The sequence below is a fragment of the Procambarus clarkii genome, chromosome 64 (genome assembly GCF_040958095.1).
Source record: "Procambarus clarkii isolate CNS0578487 chromosome 64, FALCON_Pclarkii_2.0, whole genome shotgun sequence".
NCBI lineage: Eukaryota > Metazoa > Arthropoda > Malacostraca > Decapoda > Cambaridae > Procambarus > Procambarus clarkii.
Genome location: NC_091213.1, coordinates 10,932,142 through 10,955,491, shown reverse-complemented (window position 1 = coordinate 10,955,491; position 23,350 = coordinate 10,932,142). Strand labels below are relative to the sequence as shown.

Here is a 23,350-nt window from a genome sequence, read left to right as displayed (position 1 = left end):
TTGGAATGAAGATGAAGCTTTTGGAAGTTAAATATTTTAAAATTAGAGACGCAGAACTTTGTACTCTCTCTTTCCCTGTCCTCTCTCTCTCTCTCTCTCTCTCTCTCTCTCTCTCTCTCTCTCTCTCTCTCTCTCTCTCTCTCTCTCTCTCTCTCTCTCTCCCTTTTTCTATGTCAATGACTTTCATTCATCGTCTATCCCCCTATCTTCCATTATATCCTATTTATACTTCTCATTCCTCCCTTCCTCTCTCCTTCCTTTCCCCTCGTCCCTTCTTCGCTACCAATACCCTAACCTCTCTCTCTACCTCTCCTCTCTCCCGTTCTACCAGTACCTAGCTCCTTCCTATCAACCCCATACCACCTTCCCAACCTCATTCCTCTCTCTCTCTCTCTCTCCCTCCTTCCTTACCAATACCCCTCTACCCTCCATCCCTACCCATCCCACACAGCTCCCTCTCATCATCTCTATTCCCTTCAGCCCTATCCCCCCATCCTCTCTCTCTTTCCTACTCTCCCTGGCGTAAAGCGCCCACACAATAACACAAAGTCTCGCAGGATGCACACGCACAATGGTCATTTTCCACAACTTTGCCTCCTCGTGACTTGTGGACACACCAACAGCACCACAAAATGGAATAATCGCTGCTAAATGGCCAACATTGTTAGTCTAACTTAGTGAATGTGGCGCCATATGGCTCCCCCCACCCTTGGTGCCCTCTCTCTCTAGTGTGTATATGTTCTAAGGTTGCTCTAGTGTGTATATGTTCCAAGGTTGCTCAAGTGTGTTTAAGTTCCAGGGTTGTTATAGTGTGTATATGTTCCAAGGTTGCTCTAGTGTGTATATGTTCCAAGGTTGCTCTTGTGTGTATATGTTCCAAGGTTGCTCTAGTGTGTATATGTTCCAAGGTTGCTCTAGTGTGTTTATGTTCCAGGGTTGTTCTAGTGTGTATATGTTCCAAGGTTGCTCTAGTGTGTTTATGTTCCAGGGTTGTTCTAGTGTGTTTATGTTCCAGGGTTGTTCTAGTGTGTATATGTTCCAAGGTTACTATAGTGTGTTTAGTGACCTAGAGTAATCTCATGGTGCATTCACACTTGAGGGACTTGGTACGTATTCACACTAGAGCAACCTTGACACATATTCACTCAAGACCAACTTAGCACATTTTCACTCAAGAGGAACCTTGACACATGTGTTGAGTATTACCTGAGCAACAGTTTGTAGTGATACACAGTCGTCTCACAAACTTAATATTTAAATGAAATTACATCTTCCGTGAAAATCGGCAAGATGACGTCTGCCTTTCTGTGTGTTTGAGAGAGAGAGAGAGAGAGAGAGAGAGAGAGAGAGAGAGAGAGAGAGAGAGAGAGAGAGAGAGAGAGAGAGAGAGAGAGAGAGAGAACCGTTTTTCATATGGGCGAGTGAGTAAAGATTTAATTTCATGTCATTTGTTTTCAAATGACATGAACTTTCACACTAGAACAAATATTAGATAATATTTATGATATAAATAATACGTTCGAAAAATTCAATATTTCTCAGAGCTAAATCTTGCCACATCGAACACACTATTTAAAGCTTTATAATATACAAGACGCCCATCTCGTGTTCCAATTTGCGTTCTATGTTGCTCGCAGATTTTCATAATCAACAAAGATTTTTCATTTAATTAGTTTTCAAAATTATACCTGGCGGAGATTACACGTGATCAGCGCCACTTCACAGTCAGAGAAAAGTGCCAATAATAATAATTTTAAAGTGAACCATTGGGTCAGCTTCGAATCTCCTGAGTTAGTCGAGTTATAAACAAACTTTCACACTTTCACTCTCAAACAGTTACACGTTGTTAAACTAAGGTTAGAGGTCATTGGGGGCGTCAGTGAGGTTCCTAGTGAAGCTGTAAGCAAGAGCTGTTATTTTACTTTAGGTCATCTGAAGCCTGCCCCTCCTAGAGACTCATTTATTTTACAACATTATTATTGGTTTCCATTCGGAATAAACTAGCTTTAATGTTCAGTAACTGTCATGTCAGGAACAGGATGAGCCAGGAGCCAACTGTGTACCAGAGCCTTCATGTAGTTGACACACACGCAAAAACACACGCAAAAACGCACACACACACACCCTCTATTGTACTGGTAATTGGCTTTGAGAGAGAAGGAGGGAACACCTGTGCTGTAGAGGGTTAATAACGAGACAACAGGTGCATTTCTGCGTCTTTCTTATAACTCAAAAATTAGCCTCACCATCAATGCCCCCTCGTTACCCCTCTGGTGAAGAGGGGCGTGTCGGTCTGTCTAACTCAAACTAAGAATATGTGTACAATAATGTGTCGAAATATACGAATAAATCAATGTGTCTAAATATGTATGTATATGCATAGATAAGTTATACTATGTGTTATGTTTTGATAAATAAGGTTATATATATATATATATATATATATATATATATATATATATATATAAATATATATATATATATATATATATATATATATATATATAGTATATGAATACATTATTATGTCAAAATATCCACATCTATCAGGAACTATCAGAAGTGCCAAGCCAGTACGGATATATAGCAATGGGAATGGATCAGGATAAGAATTTGGGAAGGGACGGGGTGGAAGGAATGGTGCCAAACCACTTAGACAGTCGGGGATTGAACGTCGACCTGCATGAAGCGAGACCGTCGCTCTACCAACCAGCACCGCCAATTTTGAGAACTCGCTTTAATGATCCTGCTGTGATCTGCGGTCAGTATTCACACAGGACTTGCGCGCCCGCTTAAGAGATCTGTTTCTCTTATCTCGATAAATGTAAACAAAGCCAACATGCCTGAGTAAAGATGTACAGGTTTCGCAGGTGGATGCGAGCATGCTTGAATCCTTACCCCGTTTCGTAAATAACGACTAAGTCACCATGAACAGGTTAAGAATAGATCTCGTATGTTGGCACCTAACTGCTTTTTTGAAGCAAAATAAGGTGGAAGTGTCTTTTTAGTTTTTGTTTTTGCAAGAAAATTCCTGCACGGACCCTAAGCCTCTAGCTGGCCCACTAAGTGTTGCTTGTTCCGGTTTTACTTAGGCTGAGTATGAGTATTTGTGACTCGTATGGTCGCTTCAGTAAGATTTTGCCCCCATGTGTTTAACAACTTCTTCAAGTGTCGTTAACGACGTTCGTAGGTCCTCGAGGTGGGCTGGGTCCCCAGGCCGTCGAGGAGCGAAGGGCTCGCTGTGTCTTGGATAACTAGGCCCTCGAAGTGGTTGTGTGGAGCGCGGAGATAGGAGATCTAGCGGGGAAGTTCTTGGTCCTGACAGAGCGGGGGCTGGGCGCTGGGAAGTCTTTGGTGTGGATATACGATGCAAGTTTAGCGAGGAGGGTGAGCCTTCCTGATGGATCTCCAGGGATGTGTGTGTGTGTGTGTGTGTGTGTGTGTGTGTGTGTGTGTGTGTGTGTGTGTGTGTGTGTGTGTCGGGGGAAGAGGTAAAATATACGACTACTACAGCTTCAGTCCCTTGATGGATCTTCAGATTATGCATAGTAAGTCGTTAATCATAGCAGGAGGCTGCGACATCGCCAGTGTGAAAGGAGGGAGGGAAGGGGTGTCCTTGGGGTTACCCGGGGGGACCGCTTTCTGTAGATCAACAACAATTCCGAAAAAAAAACAGAGAGAAAGTTGCATTTAAATGAAAAATTCAATATAACATTCCTTTTGCAGCGCCTCAATGTGGCGATACAGAGAGGAAACTTAAATTGCATTCTTTGTACCTCCTATGTCATAAATACTGGAACCAATTATGTATTTTATATGCATGATTGATAACATACATATTTGCACAGAGAATTTATCCCTTGCTCAACTGCTCGCTTGTAAATCCTGAGAGTTTACAGTAAGTTTACAGTGTATGTGTAATGCTTTAGAGTTTCTGTCATGAGCACCTGGCCTCCCCCCGTCTGCGTAGCACATGAAGGGCCTTGAGTTTACTTCCACACGCCTTTGATACGCAGCCTTTGAAGTCAGTTGTGCGAACTGGTTAATAGTCTGTGCTACATCAAGGGATTATAATTCCCTCTAAGCGAAAGGGCATTACTCTGCATTATGATGCACTTGTAGAGTAACATACTTATTGTTGCATGGTAAAATGCGTGTGTATATATATATATATATATATATATATATATATATATATATATATATATATATATATATATATATATATATATATATATATATATATATATATATTATATATATATATATTATATATTATATATATATTATATATATATATATTATATATTATATATATATTATATATATATATATTATATATATATATATTATATATATATATTATATATATATATATATATAAGATATATATATAATATATATATAATATGTAATATACAGGCAAAGAAATACTATAAATCATATTAGCTCACAAACATTTACGTTTTCTTTGCAGATTTGATAGGTTAGAATAGGTTAGGGTAGATTAAGTTAGATTTGGCTAGGTTAGGTTAGGTTCGAGCGATTTATTACTACATTTTCTGTCCGTTTTTAATATTATTTGCAAAAAAACTAGTTAAAACAGAGTAAGGAAAGGATAATATGCATGGGAGAGAGAGGATATGGAGTGGGGAAACAGATGAAAGAGTACTGTAAGGAAGAAAATGGGGAAAAGAAAATGGAAGAGGAGGAGGACACGCTCAGGTGTTAATTGTTTTTTATCCCTCACAAGAGATCGTGCCCGCGATTTACCTGTCCAACTTACACAAACTCTGGAGAACTTTGAATTACATGCGACAGAGGAGAGTGTTTCAGGCCAGGGGGGGGGGAGAGTTTCAAGGCAGAGGAGAGAGTTCCATGGCAGTAAGAAGAGTTCCTGGACTTCATCTTTTTTTCAATACGGTTCTGCCCAGTGATTTTGATTGATTGTTGCCGCCGAAGGCGGCTAGTTTATTGTGCACCCCATACTCATCCTGTGAGCAGTAGCGCAAAAGCATTACAGAGGGCACAAAAGGTCTTTATCAGACCTCATCTTAGATTATTACATAAACAATTTCTTCAATCCTTCACACCTTATAAATACAATGTCAGCTAGCTACAGAGAAAGTGCTATTACAAGAGCTACATATTTACAGTAAGTTATCATACATTAATGGTAGGTCTTGTCGTTAATACATAATAAGAGTGATTTTCGATGCTTTATTATCCATTTGAGTAGTTTTTTCAGTAGCTTCAACCTCGTTTTCCTTTGCGTATATTACCTGTCAAAGGCTTTTTAGGCAGTTAAGAAATAGTCAACCTTTTCTTCCCTTTATATCTGTTATTCGTTATCCGGGTGCTCGGGATGGCTGTCCGTCGCTCAACACAAATCAATTACTCACTGGAGGTAATTGTGTTAGTCCCAAACGACCACACGACGGAAAAACAAACTACATTCAGGACAATCTATCCGCAGTTAACTTCCTTCAGTAGGATTGCTATTATAGGGAACACAGTTAAGATATACGGCATTTAATCCAGACAGTAAAAGACATCATTGGGTGATGACATGAATCATCAATGAATCCTTGGCCTTAGGAAAATTCAAGCTGAAGTCAGAGAATTTAGTTAAAGATTTTGGATTTAGAAACACGCAGATGTCTTGGGTAAGACAGTGGGTAGGCTTCTATAATTGAAGATGATGGTATAATCTTCAACACGTAGATCATACTTCCTCAAATTATACTACATTCACAAATACAGTCTAATTGTCAGCTATTCTTCAACTCCTCACTCTTCTTCAGTCTCCCTTTCTGCTTTCTTCACTCTCTCTCTTTCTCTCTTCTTCAATCTCCTTTCCGCCTCCCCACCCCCTCCCCGCCTCGACATGTAAACAAATGGGCTGGAGCCTTTTTGTCGTAATGGTTACGAGGAATCCCATCTCTTGTAGAAAGGTTTAAACCCTACGTGGAGCCGTAAGTCTGAGTTTGGCCCCATCCCAATTTTGTTCCAGCGCCCTAAAGCTGTGTTTTTCTCCCGCCAGCCCAGTGCTACTTCTCAGCCCGAAGCCAGAGTCACACTCTCCCATTTCTCACTAATCCTATATTGTACACACGACGGCAAGACTGATGAGCCGTGCTTGGCTGGTTTCGTGTAGATCTTCTCACTCATTCACTCACATATCTCCTGTTATTGTCTTCTTTTTGAGGGGGGAAGGGGAAATTTGTACTATAAGAGTTGAATAATATTTATGAAATTATGTTTTGGCTGTATCTGCTAGTGATACTGTTTCATTCCATAAGTGATACTGTAGCTCTTTGAACATATTACATAAAAGCAAATAGTGATTGACGGAAGTCCCTCCAGTCAGTCACAATAAATGTATTTTGGTCTTTTGTGTTATACTAATGATATACTAATTCTTGCGAACTTTCCCAAAGTTCGCTTGCTTTAGTTGAAATCTCATCTATCTCTCCCATTAAAGAGTACATTGCTTTGAAGCTCTCGTTCTTCTCACTTACTCTCACCCTTGATAATAATAATAATAATGTTTATTCAGGAAAAAGTACATACATTCAAAATGAGTTACAAACAGAATGTTGGATTTCTAGATAGATCTTGTACATGCTATACCTAAAACCCACTAATACGCACAGCGTTTCGGGCAAGGACGTTCATTCCATTGGTGTAGGAAGTTGTGAGCGCGGGGCTATTTGGATGTGGCTGTTGCTCTGTGAGGTAGTTAACAGGGGATTTGGAGGGTGGTGGAATGTGGGATACATGGAGCACTCGGGTCTTGCCGAAGCTTATATGGGATGGGGAGGATAGCAAAGGGATAGGTGTGTGTGTGTGTAATTACCTAAGTGTAGTTACAGGATGAGAGCTACGCTCGTGGTGTCCCGTCTTCCCTGCACTCTTTGTCATATAATGCTTTGAAATTACTGACGGTTTTGGCCTGGTGTGTGCGTGTGTGTGTGCGGGTGTGACACAACAACAAACTGTGTCAACAAAATTATTTGCACACCCTCCGTTACTATACTGATACCTGATCAATCAGGCTGTGATTCAAACGTCAGGTTGCGAGCAGCCGCGTCCAACAGCCTGGTTGACCAGTCCAACAACCAGGAGGCCTGGTCGACGACCAGGCCGCGGGGACGCTAAGCCCCGGAAGCACCTCAAGGTAACCTCAAGGTGTGTGATGGAGTGCGAAAAGATACGTGAATTCAGAGACATTTCTATAACAAATGTTTCAGAGATGTGTAAATATTTCATTCAAAATGATCTGCTACCAGAAATCTTAGCCAAATATCCCCAATTTGCTAATTGTAGGTAGTAACTAAGTGATTGTAACCTATCCACCGCTGCCCATTGGATGGGGGGCGGAGTACAGGACAAACATATCAATTGTGACACTGTGACCTTCAGTTAGCAAACTGGGGATATTTGGCTAAGATTTCTGGTAGCAGATCATTTTGGATGAAATATTTACACATCTCTGGAACATTTGTTATAGAATTGTCTCTGAATTCACATATCTTTTCGCACTCCGTCACATAGTGACGGAGGGTGAGCGAATAATTTGGTTGACTCAGTTTACATTTGGTCAGGTCTACATCGGCAGATAATGAGACTTCCTAGAGATACTTATAGTCGAGTCTAAGCCGAGCAGTAGTAACATCTAGAAGTCTGCTGATTTTATTGGATGATCCATAGATGTGTGGCTCCTCTTGCATGACAGTATGATGGTATATGGAATTACTATTGTCGATTTCACTTTGCCTCAGAGCTACAAGATTTTGTTGAAATTCTTGGTGTACTATTGCTCTCAGACTGCTTATTGACAATCCAAAGTTATACTCAATTTCACCTTTAAAGGCAGATTCTTTGGTTTAGGTGAAAAGGAAATATCTTGTATATTAAAATTGTCTTATTTAATTGAAAAAATTGTTCCACTAAATATAAATAATATGAAATATATCCCGACCTAACCTAATCACATTTTTCTTTCTGCTGAAAGCTGGAAGAGAGGCAAGGCCCCGGAGCTGAAGCTCAAGGCTCCAGTTCAAGGTTGTGGAGCTGGAGCTCAACCCTACAATCTTGACTAGCTGACAGCGCACGTGCAAATGCACGTGTACACCCCTCGAATCAACCCCTCTGTTGAAGGTCGAAGACCCTGGGGATATCATCTGATAACACTGTTCCTCCCCCGCTGCTGTTATCTTCCATATATTAATATCTCCCACGCTAACACACCCACATGCAGGGCTCAGTGGTTATTTCTGTGCACTGAGGGTGACTCTCAGGCAGAAAATAGTCAAGAAACTCCAAGAAAAGAAAGCGCTTAGAGGCTTTCCTCTCTGGGTTAATAGTTGTAGTCTGCAACGATTTGGTGACATCCTACAGTGTTAGGGAACGACAGTTAGTTAGTTTACAACCTACAGTGTAAGAGAACGACAGGAAGCAACAATCTCAAACGACGGAGCACCCCTCAACGACAGATGGAGATGAAGGTATCGTTGGCCATCACAGTAGCCGTCTCGGTCACCTTGATGCTGGCTATCATCGTCATCACTTTCGTGGGTAGGTTCTTAAGGTGTTAAGATGCTATCCTATAGCTAAATACTCATGGAAGTGGAAATATAACCGATTAGTTCTGTCCCTGACACTGGAAAACCCAAAGTATCTTACACTTATTCCGGTTTCTTCCTGGCTAACGACTGGCTATTCTGAGAATGGTCAGTAGTTAGCAAAGGGGGACATAGATCAACCTATTTAATGAATGTTTTTCCTTCAATGCAGTGACGCTGAGTCCCACTGACGGTGGCAAAGACTACAAACAGTACATTATCAACAATGTAAACACAAATAATATTCATGAATTTTTGAGGTAAGGAGAGTGTATTGAAACCATTTATTCATCTTAAATTGAATTATTGAATTCGAATTGTTTCTATTATTGACTCTAAATAACATAGATAGTCATTGAATACATTTTCTGTAATTTAGAAAACTATGTTAGAAAATGAAAATTTAAGGTAAACATATGTATATATCATTTACATATAATCTTTTTTTTTCACATAATTTTAGAATGTAACTGCAAAATCCCGTTTTTCTTGGAGTATTGCAAAATTTCTAATCCCTCTAGCACTATGTATATATGCTTATTATGTGACCAGAGTAACTCAGCCAGTCAGTCTGCGTGTGACTGATTATAAAAAATTGAGTGAAACTACCTAGTCTCTTGTTCTGATTTACTATTCACCCAGAAATAAAATAGGTATCATATGGACTTCTGGAGTACGCTATATGTACACCATCTCACCTTCCCAGCTTCCTGACCAGAGAAACACACCCTGCGGGTTCGGAAAGAGAAAAGGTTCTAGCCAACGAAATTGCGACTCGATGGAGAGCTCACGGTCTTCATCCGGTCAAGGTGCTGGAGTACAAGGTCCTCCTAGCTTCTCCTGACCCAGAGAAGCCCAATAAGGTGAGTTAAGTGTTTATATTTTAAGAAGCGAGGGCATGTTATGTTTATTACGGGCTCACTATAGACCGTGCTACATGGACATTTCGTTCTGAGTAGCTAAAGTTGATTCCTCTAAGACACGTTTCATACACTCAACAGTTCTACATCTTAGATTCTGAAAACTACGAAATCTTCGAATCGTCAAACACCCAGCCGTCCCTTGAAGACCCTCCTCCAGCAGGACAAGACCAAATCCTCTCCTTCAGCGCCTTCTCTGGGGTGGGCACAGCCGAAGTGAGTCCCGAGTCTACTCTTATTTGTTCATTTCCAGAGTGATAAGACGAATATTTTGACACATGCAGAAGAGGAGTTACCTTGACTCCTCTTCTGCATGACGTGGCTGAAATATGCTGACCAAACCACACACCAGAAAGTGAAGGGACGACGACATGTCGGTCCGTCCTGGACCATTCTGGACCACAATCGACTTGAGAATGGTCCAGGATGGAGTGAAACGTCGTCGTCCCTTCACTTTCTAGTGTGTGGTTTGGTCAACATTTTGACACATACTTCCTTATATTTGTTAAATATGCTGTCTGTTCATAGGAGGAATCATACATGAGCTGTATGATTCTTAGCAGGAATAAATAGGTGTGTTAAATTTCGCTCTCTTTGGTAAACCCTAAAATCCCAAATGATATATTCAATAGCCAACGAAGATATCTGATATAGTTTCTTGACAAATATTGCTAAAAATGCTCGACTCTCAAACTGAAAGTGACTGGACATACATCCCTGAGTAACAGAGCAAGAGTGTGGTCTACGCCAACTACGGCTCCAGCGATGACTTCCAGTACCTAGAGGACCAAAACATTGTCGTTAAGGACTCCATTGTCATCGTCCGCTACGGCCAGGTCCTACCAGGAGACAAGGTATGAGCTTTCTCTGTGATGATATATTATTGTGTTGGTACAATCTAAAAGATAACATCAAAGTTGTTTTCCCTGGTGTTGACCAATCCACACACTGGAAAATGAAGGGACGACGACATTTCGGTCCGTCCTGGACCATTCTCAAGTCGATTGTGATCGACTTGACTTGAGAATGGTCCAGGACGGACCGAAACGTCGTCGTTCCTTCATTTTCTAGTGTGTGGATTGGTCAACATACTTCAGCCACGTTATTGTGACTCTTCGCTTGTTTTCCTGGTAGTCATTTATATAGCTTTATACCAACATTCATACACTCATTCACCCGTCCATACATCCTAACTTCCATACACAATCATGACCACTCTCTTCCATACACAGCCATGACCCTTCCTCCTGCTCCTGAAGGTAATGCTTGCTGAAGCTCGCGGGGCAAAAGGAGTCATATTGTACAGCGATCCCGCGGACGTAGCGCCCTTAGGAGCCAACCTTACCTTCCCTTCCACGGTGTTTGCTCCTCCGGGTGCTACTCGGCTGGACTCCCTCAGGTTGCAAGGAGATCTCCTCACACCTGGTTACCCTGCCACAGGTAAGGTCCAGAGTACCTCGCCACAGCTAAGATGTAGAATTCCACACGCTCCCACACTGAGATATATTTATAAGTCTATACGAAAATCATTAACAATTTATTATGTAATGTTCTATCTCTTTGTAGAATGTCCTGATTTTCCGAGTGTTCGTCGCTCTCGCTTCCCTTTTGTGTCCGATTCTTTTGATATCGATCGCCTCAATGTTCTTTTGTTGGGCATTAACGCCTTCAGAATGTCCAGTGATACAGATGGTGCTGCATAATCTCCCCGGCTTGGAGCCGTCTTTTGAAAATCACACTACAACAAAAACACGCTTTTGTGTGCATAAAAGCCGAGGTGATAACTGCTAATTGTGTGTATCTGGGTTTATTTCGTCCATGTTCTGAATAGCTTTGTTTCTATTCATGTACTCAGAGGCTGCCCATCGCATACCCTTGGACAAAGCCGACCTGCCCAAGATACCCGTCCAGCCGGTAGGGTACGGAGACGCCTCAAACCTCCTCAGGTAAATCTTCCGGCTTTCATAGTCGCTAATAACAAGATTTTTGTCATTTTACTTTTGAGTATCGACTGTTTTCTGCTGCCTTGACCAGGATTGATTGATGAAGATTAAGCCACCCAAGAGGTGACATGGACATGACTAGCCCCGTAACTTGACCAGGAATTATAGTGTTATTTAGACCGATTACGTTGTTGTTTTCATATCTTAGCATAATGATTAGATGTTGGCGAGGGGGGGTTACTGATCGGTCCTACCACCCCCCCCCCCTCCTTCTTAGCTCCAACCAGTAGGACAGACTCCGAACAACCTATATTGTCCCGTATCCCAGACCATTCACCCTGCGAAGTTGGGTGAGGCTTGACCCAAGTGTCTAGCCTACAACCTCGTACAGGTAAACAAACATGTTATATATATCACTAATGATATATATAAATCATCTGACCAGGATTCGAACCCAAGGCATTCAGAATCACCCCAAAACGAACACAGTACTATGACCACCACACCAATCGATTGTGTATGGCTTGCGTGTTTGCGTGTAATGTCTTTCTCATTAAAATTCTCATTCTCATTCTTATTCTCTCTCATATAGCGAGAGAAAGAGAGATATATTAGCGTCGAAGTTAGTGGCAGATGTCTAAATAGTAGTAGGGAGCAGTTGTAGCAGCCGGAGCATAATTAAAAGTATTTAATCTAACAGACTTATGAGCGGACCAGAGGCCCCTGAGGAGTGGCAGGGAGGTCTGGATTTCCCCTACAGGCTGGGACCTGGTCTGGACAACGGGGCGAGGGTGAAGCTGGAAGTGAACAACAAGTTCACCACCAAGACTGTGCAGGATGTGGTGGGCGTCTTGAAGGGGTCCTTGGAGCCTGGTAAGTCTTCATCTTTGCTATCCTGTAATACTGCCTGAGAACTTTGCATAGCCAATTAATATATTACAGATAAATAGGTTGTGAGGCAATAGTTCTTGTTGATGGTCTCACCCATGTAATATATTTAATACAGAAGATATATAAAGGGTTAGACGATTACTGATTCATGTAAACAAGCTTAAGAGCTTTAAACCTTAACCCACCAGATATCTCTCGTATAATATTAAACAATTCTTCTGTTGCTCCTTCAGCGTCGTTCATTAACTAATACAACTATGGAAACAATTCTCTTTTGCCGCTAAAAAACACATTCCTTCATTCATCACAGACAGGTTTGTTTTGCTAGGCAACCACTACGATGCTTGGACCTACGGGGGTGTCGACCCCTCCTCGGCGACGGCCACACTCACCGAGCTCACGAGAATCTTTGGCCAGATGTACAAGGACCAGTGGAGGCCGAGGAGGTCAGGTAGAGGGGTTAGGGGGTGGACGGCAGTGGTGTAAAGAGAGGAAGGGGGAAAAGGCATGGTAATAGAAAGGTGGGAGGCGTGTGAATGGTGCTTCTGGAGAGAGAGAGAGAGAGAGAGAGAGAGAGAGAGAGAGAGAGAGAGAGAGAGAGAGAGAGAAACAAGGGGGGTTGTATACTTCTTTTTAATTATAGTAACTCATATAAATATATCTAAAGAGTTTGTAAGTGAGCCTTCTGCAAAAATATTTTCAGTGAGTTAGATCAAATCGAGAGCAATCTGCTTTGTATATGATATAATTGATCACTTAACAACAAATTTTCATGTTTTATGTTTCACTTTTTTTACACTAGCAGCCCTTGGAGCTTTTTAGATATATCAGGTGCTACGACTGTTCCTTCAACCACGATATAATCGCCCTAGGGCTATTACTATTAGGCCTAGAATGAAATAGCTGCAATGGAGAGGACCGAAGATTGGATATAGTAAATAATTTTATATATAAATAACTTAATTTACATATTTACATCACAGGCATTTTAGCTCCTAGTAAAAGGAAAACTAAACCAGAGAGATAATAATTAACATAGACAAACTAGAAGTTATAAACAAACACAGTTGCAAGAATTAGCGTAAGACCAGCTGTTGTGCCGACCTACTAACTTAAATTAAATCAAGCACTGATATTTTGAAGCAAGCAATTCAATATCTTATCCAACGCATAAGAGTTCGTACAGCAACTAGTATATCAACACTCTTTGGTACCACGAAACAATAACTACATAACAAGACGAATTAAATTCCCTTCCCCAAGCAGTAATTTAAACCGCATTGTGATAGAAACCCCTAAAAGGGGCATTTTGGAAGCCAAACATATGTTGGGTAAGCTGAGAGAGCATTATCAGCCGGTGTATATGGCTGCCTATAGGCCCAGATGCTCTGCCCATCTACGTCCCCCATGTTACACCGTGAGAATCATCACATCCCCCTCTCCGGGAATCAAACATTGACGAGCCGGTGTCCTTGGCCAACAGGACCCTGGTGTTCTGCAGCTGGGCGGCCGGCCACCCTGGAGTGATCGGCTCCACGGAGTATGCTGAGCAGTTCAGCTCTACCCTCAGAGACCGAGCGGTGGTTTATCTCAACGTTGAGACTGTGATGACAGGTGAGAGAGAGAGAGAGAGAGAGAGAGAGAGAGAGAGAGAGAGAGAGAGAGAGAGAGAGAGGGAGGGAGGGAGGGAGGGAGGGAGGGAGGGAGGGAGGGAGGGAGGGAGGGAGGGAGGGAGGGAGGGAGGGAGGGAGGGAGAGTTTTTGGGCAAGGAGGGAGAGTCTGGGGGCGAGGAGGGAGAGTTTGGGGGCGAGGAGGGAAAGTTTGGGGCCGAAGAAATTCAGAAATGTAAACAAAAATGAGGGAGAGTTAGAGAGAGGGATGAAAGTGGTGAGATTGAGTGAGGAGAAACAGATAGAGGGAGAGGTGAGAAAGAAGGGCAGAGGGAAAATAGAGAGAACGGAGAAAGTAAGAGATAGAGGACAATAAAGATGAGAGATGGTAGTAGAGTTTTGAACGTGAAGACTAGAAAGATTCTAGTCATATTCTAGAAGGTTACAGCACTACCAAATATTATCTTGATGAAAAGGAGATGTTTTTCCAGGTAATTTAACCAGTGGGATCTAAAGTCTTTGACGATCACCCCCAAGCTCTTACTTTTTCCTATGAAAACATAACATAAGTTTTAGCAAAGCACCTAAAGAGAACGCTCACTCACTGAACAAATATATAAGTACGAAAGAATTACAAAGATAAAATCTCCAAAGTCATGTCTTCAAACATGACGTGCACTAACTGTCCTAATTTGATAAAAAAAATAGGGCTAACCCCGTATTTTATCTTATCCAATTCAACTTGTACTCATTTTAATGTGTCCAGGTAACTACTCGTTCATGGCCAAGGGAGTGCCGATGCTCCACGACATCATCATGGAGCTGGCTCCTATGGTGCCTAACCCGGACCAAGAAGAAGTAGAAAAAGGTCATTCAAGCCTCTACGACACCTGGCTTGACCGCTTCCCAGACAACACCACCGGCGTCGTTCGTCCCAAGGTGGAGCCCATCGGCTCAGGCAGCGACTACCGGGCCTTCATGTTTACTCTGGGGATCTCCAGCATGGATATGTGCTTCACGGTTGCCCCGGTGAGTTAATGAATTGATTATGAGCAGAAAGCGCTAAGCCAGGAGGATTATATATAGGAATTGGGAGGAATAGGATTACAAGAAGCTGGGATATGACGACAGGCTGAAGGAACGATGCCAATACACACAGGCGAAGAAATTTGAAACCCCGACTGGGCTTCGGAGAAGCTACGGGATCCTAGTGAGAGTAGTAGCACTCTAGGTTGCAATTCTTTTAACCGTGTCGTGGCGCAGTTGACTAAGGCACAACTGGGAACATCCTGCTTGTAGATGATTAATTGATTAAGATTAAGCCACCCAAAAGGTGGCACGGGCATTAATAGCCCGTACGTTGTGGCCCTTTGGAGCCATTACCAGTATCATTAGCTGGTAATCTGTGGAGGTGCAACTGCACCCTACGGAGAGGTCGTGACCTCTGCCTGTTCGTAGGTTCGAACCCTCATCACGGCCCTTGTGGATTTATTCAACGGTCCCCCCCCCCCCCACACCTTTGTCGTCAAGACAAATTACAAATGGTAAACAGCGACAGCTCAATAAAGTGCTATCGCCACAACTCTGAAATTTATGGAATGAACAGATTCTGGCTTTTGTTGCGTGCTTTGTGATTTTATTTTTCTGACTGATCTTCGCGAAGCGAATTAACCTCCCCCTCCCCACCTTCACGGGGGGGCAACGCTGATCTAATGACGTTGATGTAACGATGAATTAACATGTAGGGAAGAAGGGAGGGGAGTGTGTACTTGTTCACGTGAATTTATTCATGTTTACACCACAGGGAGAACAAGGTCTTCCCCTCCGGCATACAGCCTACGAAACCTACACATTGAACACTCGCCTCATGGACCGTGGACTTCTCTATCATCAAGCCTCCGCTAGGTGAGTTCCCCCTCTCCAGCTGGTCGAGTGAGTCTCCATGCTGGTCGAGTGAGTCTCCCCGCTGGTCGAGTGAGTCTCCCCGCTGGTCGAGTGAGTCCCAACTTATTATAAATACCTCAGCTTAGATCTGTCCGGAACGCTACGTGTGCTAGTGACTTTGCAAGAATGTAAAACTCACACCAATATTATTTTATGGAATATTGTTTTAACAGCATTTCGTACGTGTCTTCTACAGACTGTGGGGCCTGCTAGCGCTGGAGTTCTCCACGCGTCCCCTCCTGCCGCTCGGGGTACTACCCTACGCTACCTTCATCAGCGCCTCCTGGAAAGAGTTCCTTCACTCATATGAAACTCAGTTGACCTCACTTAACATCACGACAGGTGACGGACAGAGGGGAAGGAGACGGGGGTGAGGGAGGGGAAGACATATAGGGATGAGGGAGAGCGGGAAGACACACACAGGGGAGTGGGAAACACACGAGAAAATGAGACACGGAGGAAGGTAGGTTGGGGCAGAAGAAATAGATTCGGTTATTCGTTCCAGCCGAAATGTAATAACTTTTTTTCTGCTGACTCGCCTTCAGCATTCTTGCCTTCTGTGTCAACAGCGTCAACACTGCTGGTCAGCTAACACACTTCCAAACACAGAATAGATCTGAGGATTGCAAGCCTCCACACTCGGGGACTTCAGGAGGATAAGACCCTACCTACAGAAAGTTCAACTGCAGAATGAATTACAAGGGGAAGACAATAAATGAAACGATGGCAATTCGTAATCCGGAACTATACAGAGGCCACAGAGCATTTTATCCCACGCAGGAAGTTGACGAGAAGAGTTTAGTTCAATTATTATGCACCCCATACCCATGCTGTGGGCGGTAGTAGAAAGGGCTAGAGAGATACATATAATGGTGCTGAGGGACTGAACCCTAAATTTCATTTAACTAAGCAAGTTACAATCTTGATGAGCTAGTTACAAAATTTAATGTATATTGTTACATCAACAATGGGTTCGAGACCGACCACAACTACTATCTCTAAATCAAGCAACTGACATATGTAATGAGGTAGTGTCATAATTGATATCTTTATCCTGCCCTCCCTCCCCCCCCCCTCCAATCAGTAGGTAGCGGTGGAAAGGTTACAACCACCCACATACACTATCTACAGGTAGCAGACTGAATATTTAGCTAAAATTTCTGGCAGCAGATCATTTTGAATTAAATATTTACAGATTTCTTGCACGTTTATTATAGAATTGTCTCTGAATTCACGTATCTTTTCGCACTCCATCACATAGTGACGGAGGGTGTGCCAATAATTTTGCTGACACAGTTTACATTTGGTCAGGTCTACATCATCAGGTAATACAAATTCCCAGAGATACTTATAGCCGAGTCTAAGCTGAGCAGCAGTAACATCTAGAAAGCTGCAAGCAAATCCCTGATTCAAAAGAGATGGACAAGGTCATAAAGGTACGTGAAAAGTACAAGTCACTCACAACAGAGGTCTGAGTGATCTGTACTTTTAATAGTATAGATCATATGAAAACACTGCCCGAAACGCTATGCATGTTAGTGGCTTTACAAGACTGTAAAAATACCAATATTATGTACTCTCAGAAACCCATTGTACCTTCTTGTAAATAAATAAATATAGAAGGAATCAGAGCAAATAGAAATAGAGATCAGAGGAAATGGGAGGCGCTATTTCCAGAAATTAGTATACTGGAGTCAGGAGGGAAATAGTCATTTAACATTGAAGGCCGTCAATCACCTGGAATTTTGGAAAAAGGCAAATATTTGTCCATCATTCAAGATGGAGAGCAGCACAGAGTAAGTTATAAACAATACCATTGTCACTAGCATCCATCCCTTCCAAAATTATATAAACAAAAATGATTGTCAGGAAGTGAATAATGGAACACCACTCTCTTCCCACTCCCACAACATCTGCACTCTCTCCCACACTATTATCTCCCCCACACTACTCTCTCCCACACTATTCTCTCCCACACTACTCTCTCCCCACACTACTCTCTCCCACACCACTCTCCACTTAATTATCCCATCTGTGTTTTGTTCGACTCTAAATCTTAGTTATCTGTGTTTATCTGTATTCTCTGTTATTACTGTTAAGCCACTTAACATGGCCACTTTTCCTTTTCCTAATTAATGTTGTTATGTAGATCTCTTGCGCCATCTAACTTATATCCACACGCTAAATTGCTGATCATTAATGTGTGACCTGTCACCTGCGTCACCTTGTGGACACAAATGATAGAACATTAAATATCTTAATAATTATAACTTTATATTTATAAATTAATAATTATAACTATATATAACTTTATATATAAGTTATATATAACTCCACAAACAGGACCAAAACTTGCTCAAAGTGGAATCACTGTTTCGGGCCATCCAGCGGCAACGCGGAAAAGTGTATACTCTTTTCACTGTGCTGACCTTAATTTTCGATGTACATATTTTATTTTTTACCAATGTGTTCGCAATAGAATGTTCTAGAAGAATATATGTATAAAATGTCACACAAGGATGCGTTAGACCGGCACCAAGTAAAGTAACTTCGTCGATTACACTCGTCGTGTCAACAATACAATAGTTTTACCACGAAGATACAAGACAATGCCGTTCTCTGAAATAGGCTATGTGGCCATTAAAGAAAACGTAAATGTTATGGCAAACATGTTCATACTATCCCCATGTCTCTCAGAGAAGAATTGAATTTTATACTAATATTTGTTCGTCAGACATAAAAATAGGTCACCTGCAGATTTTCAAGTGACCCCCGGCGGACACAATTTTGTGTCCGCCGGGGAGGAAAGTGTTTGGCAGATGTTCAGAATTCCTTTTATGTCAACAGAATATCTGAACGAAAGTGTTGATGCCTTGCAAGACGCTGCAGAGGAGTTTACCAACAACCTGGATTCTGAGGACCTAAGTGAGTAAGTAATTTTAGAACTCGTTCTATTCAAGAAATTTGCTCAGTATCAAAACATAGGCCAAATGCTTATTAATCCGGCCGGCAACTTCCTGTTTATGAATGAAAGAGACTTTACACGATCTTACAAGAGACGTTGGCGATCAATCTTCTTTCTGTTCGAATCGCACCTCTACAAATGTTAAAATGCTCAACCCGACCTCGTAAGCAAGTATAGTTAAAGCTTGGTTAGGCGTTAGGTTCTGTTTGCAAATTATTTGTATTTGAAGCATTAATGGAAGTGCATTTCGAACATAGGAAGTGAGCTAAAGCATTTCAATTGTTCTTGGTATCTGACTCGTTGCCCTGACCTCTCATTGTTGCTCACACTCGCTCACTCTGTATGGTAAGGTCTCTCTCTATATCTCACACTCGGGCCTTGGTCTTCGACAGCGAGCTGACCCTCCGGCGGTACAACGACGCCATGATGCTGTTGGATCGTTCTCTCTTGGCTCCTCGAGGCCTTCCCGGCAGGCCAACCCTCAAGTAAGAGCTGGTCATGTGTAGTCTGTATAACTTTAGCTTGCATACTATCAAACATATATATATATACGTATACATAATATACGTATACATCTTCCCTGCAGTCACGTGTTCCTGGCACCAAGTTCTATCAACGGATACCTGTGGGACACCTTCCCTAGCCTACGAGACCTCTTGAGAGTGGCCGAGCCCGATGTTACCCAGCTGAACGAGCAGGTCTCCGTCCTTACCCATCACTTTCAGATGGCCACCAGTGCCCTCACTCTCACCCTGTGGTAGACTAAATCGAGCCCATCACTGTCATCATCTTCACACTGTGGTAGACCAAACAAGAATATCACTGTCCTCACCCCTCACACTGCAACCTGTCCTCGGGATACCATAGTACTTGTGTCGCATAGTTTAGTTTAGTTCATTTATTATGCACCCCATACCCATCTTGTGGGAGGTAGTGGAAAGGGTTACAGAGGCACATAATGGGCTCAGGGACATAATGATCATAGTTCCTATGCTGCTAATGTTCACAGTTTCCCTGTGGTAGATTTATAGTTATTACCTATCACCAGGCACCAACCCTTCCTCGCGTACCATAGTACCTGTCCCATAGTACCCTTTCCATCGCCGTAGACACCAGAATAGTCTGTTTGATCAAATTTGAACGATAATTGTAATTTTCCATTCTCACTTCTGGTGTACTCACCTAGTTGTGTTTATGGGGGTTGCGATTTGACTGTTTGGTCCCGCCTCTCAGCTGTCAGTCAACTGGTATACGGATTCTTGAGTCTATTGGGCTCTATCATATCTACATTTGCAACTGTGTATAGTCTGCCTCCTCCACACCATTGCCTAATGCATTCGATCTATTAACTACTCTGAAACCTGTGTCCCCTTGTTTGTGTCCCACCCATGCTAAACAGTTTATCTTTATCGACCCTGTCAATTCCTCTGATAATTGTATAGAAAGTGATGACGTCTCCCCTAACTCTTATGTCTTCCAGTGTCGTGAGGTTCAGTTCCAGTAATCTTTCCTCATAGCTCATATCTCTCAGCTCGTGGACTAGCCTGTTGGCATACCTGGTTGATGGGGTTCTGGGAGTTCTTCTACTCCCCAAGCCCGGCCCGAGGCCAGACTTGACTTGTGAGAGTTTGGTCCACCAAGCTGTTGCTTGGAGCGGCCCGCAGGCCAACATACCCACCACAGCCCGGTTGGTCCGGCACTCCTTGAAGGAAACAATCTAGTTTCCTCTTAAAGATGTCCACGGTTGTTCCTGTAATATTTCTGATGCTCGCTGGTAGGACGTTGAACAACCGTGGGCCTCTGATGTTTTTTTTTTTTTTTTTTTTTGAGATATATACAAGAGTTGTTACATTCTTGTACAGCCACTAGTACGTGTAGCGTTTCGGGCAGGTCCCTGGAATACGATCCCCTGCCGCGAAGAATCGTTTTTTCATCCAAGTACACATTTTACTGTTGCGTTAAACAGAGGCTACAGTTAAGGAATTGCGCCCAGTAAATCCTCCCCGGCCAGGATACGAACCCATTACATAGCGCTCGCGGAACGCCAGGCGAGTGTCTTACCACTACACCACGGAGACTGTAAATACAGTGTATTCACTGTATGAACACCGTTCATACAGTGTTCTCTGATTGTGCCCATGGCACCTCTGCTCTTCACTGGTTCTATTCTGCATTTTCTTCCATGTCGTTCACTCCAGTACGTTGTTATTTTACTGTGTAGATTTGGGACCTGTCCCTCCAGTATTTTCTTCCTCTGAACCTATTCTAAATTTGTTTTGTGTTTGACTAGATGTGGATTCCAGGCTGGAGCCACATATTCCATTAGTATTGGTCTCACATATGAGGTGTATAAGGTTCTGAATGATTCATTACACAAGTTTCCGAAGATATTTGCGTAATATTTTCCATCCTATTCGCATATCATGGATCAGCTACATCCTATTGTAGACTCGTAGTTTACTTTTGAGAAATTTTGGTAGTTCTTAGTAAATTATAATAATTATTATATGACTTACAATCTGGAAATATTTCAATTGGCGCCAAATTATAATATGCATATATTCGAACCTCAGTAGGAAACAGACCCAACGATAGGATGGGTTAACCCAAGTATCGCGCTTCCAATAGGGTATTATTATTGCTGAAAACATCTTGATGACATATTAAACCATAATTATTTATTAGTCAGAAGAAAGACAGAGACACGATCTATATATAAAACCTCTACCAGACAAATATTTTAAGTAAAACCGAAGATATTTGTAGTTGTATAAAAGTGGCAGTTTTCATAGCTCGTCGAGCTCGAAACCCGCTGTATTCATCTCAGAACTATGCCTATTTCACGCAGAGTCCTTAATAAACGTAATAGTTTTATATGTCTCAAGAAAGGCACACATATAAGCTTCACTTTAAACACTTTACCATAGACATATTTAAAGTTCTAATGAAGATACATGTATTTTAAAAATTACGGAGCTCCGACCCCGTACAGACTGAACGACAGAGCAACGCTCTCTCAGATCAATGTTTATTTCACGTAAATTCGTTAATAAACATAAATGGTTTATATGTCTTAAGCAAGATAAAAATATGAGCTTCATTTTAAATACATTACAATAGACATATTTATAGCTCAAGTGAAGATACATATGTTTTTATAGTGGCGTTCAGTAGCTTGTCGGGCATGGAGAGTAGACGCCTACGCACTTGCCGATATATTGTGTAATTAACAAAGATACGCTAATAAAGCCTTATATGCCTCCAGAAAGACCGAGATATGAACATTATTATGATTGCACCAAATGAAATATATCATGTTGGAGGACAAAGATATATCAATTTTAAATTAAGTTTTGACTCTTGCTTGGGCCAGAGATGGGGCGACTCTCGCCCCATCTATTGGAGATTCTACCCACTAAAGACCCAAAGCTACTCAAACCCTCCTAGCATTATTTAGGTAATGAAGTAATATGGTATATTTACTCACTATAATGTGGGTGCTGAATGCAGAACATGAGAAAACATATATTTACTCCAAACTAATATAATTTCATTATGAAATAAGTGGCATCAAAGGAAGTCGACGGTCCAAGCGTCAATGTTGTGGAGCTAGCCAATAAATTGTATAATTAGTTTCCATATATTTTAATTAACCTTAAAAATCTATATGTCAGAAGAAAGGAAGATGTAGCCGTTAATGTGACAACATTTAAAAATATATATCTCTTAAGTTAAATAAATAATACCACCCTATCGCCGGTGTCCGGACTCACGAAAACTACCTAGGTATCAGTATCCAGCCAATTGATAACTTATTAAACCAAAATTATTTATTAGTCAGAAACTACAAGACTATATCTTGTATAGTCTTTTTCGTGTTGTACATTCATCATCAACATTATAATGAGTAAATATATCACATTTATTCATTACTAACGTATTGCCAGGAAGCTTTATAAAGCTTGTGTAGCTTGTGGTAATTAGACGGACCGGTCTGGGGGGGGGGGGTCGGAGCTCGGCGATCCTTAAAACACATGAATCTTCATTAGAACTTTAATTATGTCTATGGTAAAGTGTTTAAAATGAGCCTTATATTCCTATCTTTCTTGAGGCATATAAAACATATATGTTTATTAACGAATTCACGTGAATTAAACATTGTTCTGAGAGTGAGAGCTGCTCCGTCGATCGATCTGTCCGGGGTCGAAGCTCGGCTATTATAAAAGTACACTTATCTTTGCTTTAAATTTAAATATGCACATGGTAAGGTATTTAAAATGAAGTTTATATTTCTATCTTTATTGCGACATATAAAACTCTTACGTTTATTAAAGAATCTGCGTGAAATAGGCATAGTTCTGAGATGAATACAGCGGGTTTCGAGCTCGACGAGCGACGAAAACTGCCACTTTATACAACTACAAATATCTTCGGTTTTACTTAAAATATT

At 41.7% G+C, this 23,350-nt stretch overlaps 1 protein-coding gene across 1 annotated transcript; it reads left to right on the top strand.

The window, feature by feature from the left end:
• Nucleotides 1–8,021: 8,021 nt before the first annotated feature.
• Nucleotides 8,022–22,745, top strand: LOC123769093 (glutamate carboxypeptidase 2). The gene is made up of 16 exons (XM_045760044.2): nt 8,022–8,580; nt 8,800–8,887; nt 9,334–9,490; nt 9,629–9,763; nt 10,276–10,401; nt 10,807–10,987; nt 11,403–11,493; nt 12,191–12,363; nt 12,692–12,827; nt 13,865–13,995; nt 14,758–15,020; nt 15,796–15,896; nt 16,132–16,277; nt 18,783–18,864; nt 19,293–19,385; nt 19,487–22,745. The coding sequence occupies exons 1-16, from the start codon at nt 8,499–8,501 to the stop codon at nt 19,659–19,661; spliced, it is 2,160 nt and encodes a 719-aa protein (XP_045616000.2). The 5' UTR covers nt 8,022–8,498; the 3' UTR covers nt 19,662–22,745.
• Nucleotides 22,746–23,350: the final 605 nt, after the last annotated feature.

Excerpts from the sequence above, each read along its gene's own strand:
- LOC123769093 (XM_045760044.2), top strand. The coding sequence starts at position 8,499 with ATGGAGATGAAGGTATCGTTGGCCATCACAGTAGCCGTCTCGGTCACC. Across the intron at positions 11,494-12,190 it reads GACGCCTCAAACCTCCTCAG|ACTTATGAGCGGACCAGAGG; the intron begins GTAAATCTTCCG and ends TTAATCTAACAG. Across the intron at positions 12,364-12,691 it reads GAAGGGGTCCTTGGAGCCTG|ACAGGTTTGTTTTGCTAGGC; the intron begins GTAAGTCTTCAT and ends CATTCATCACAG.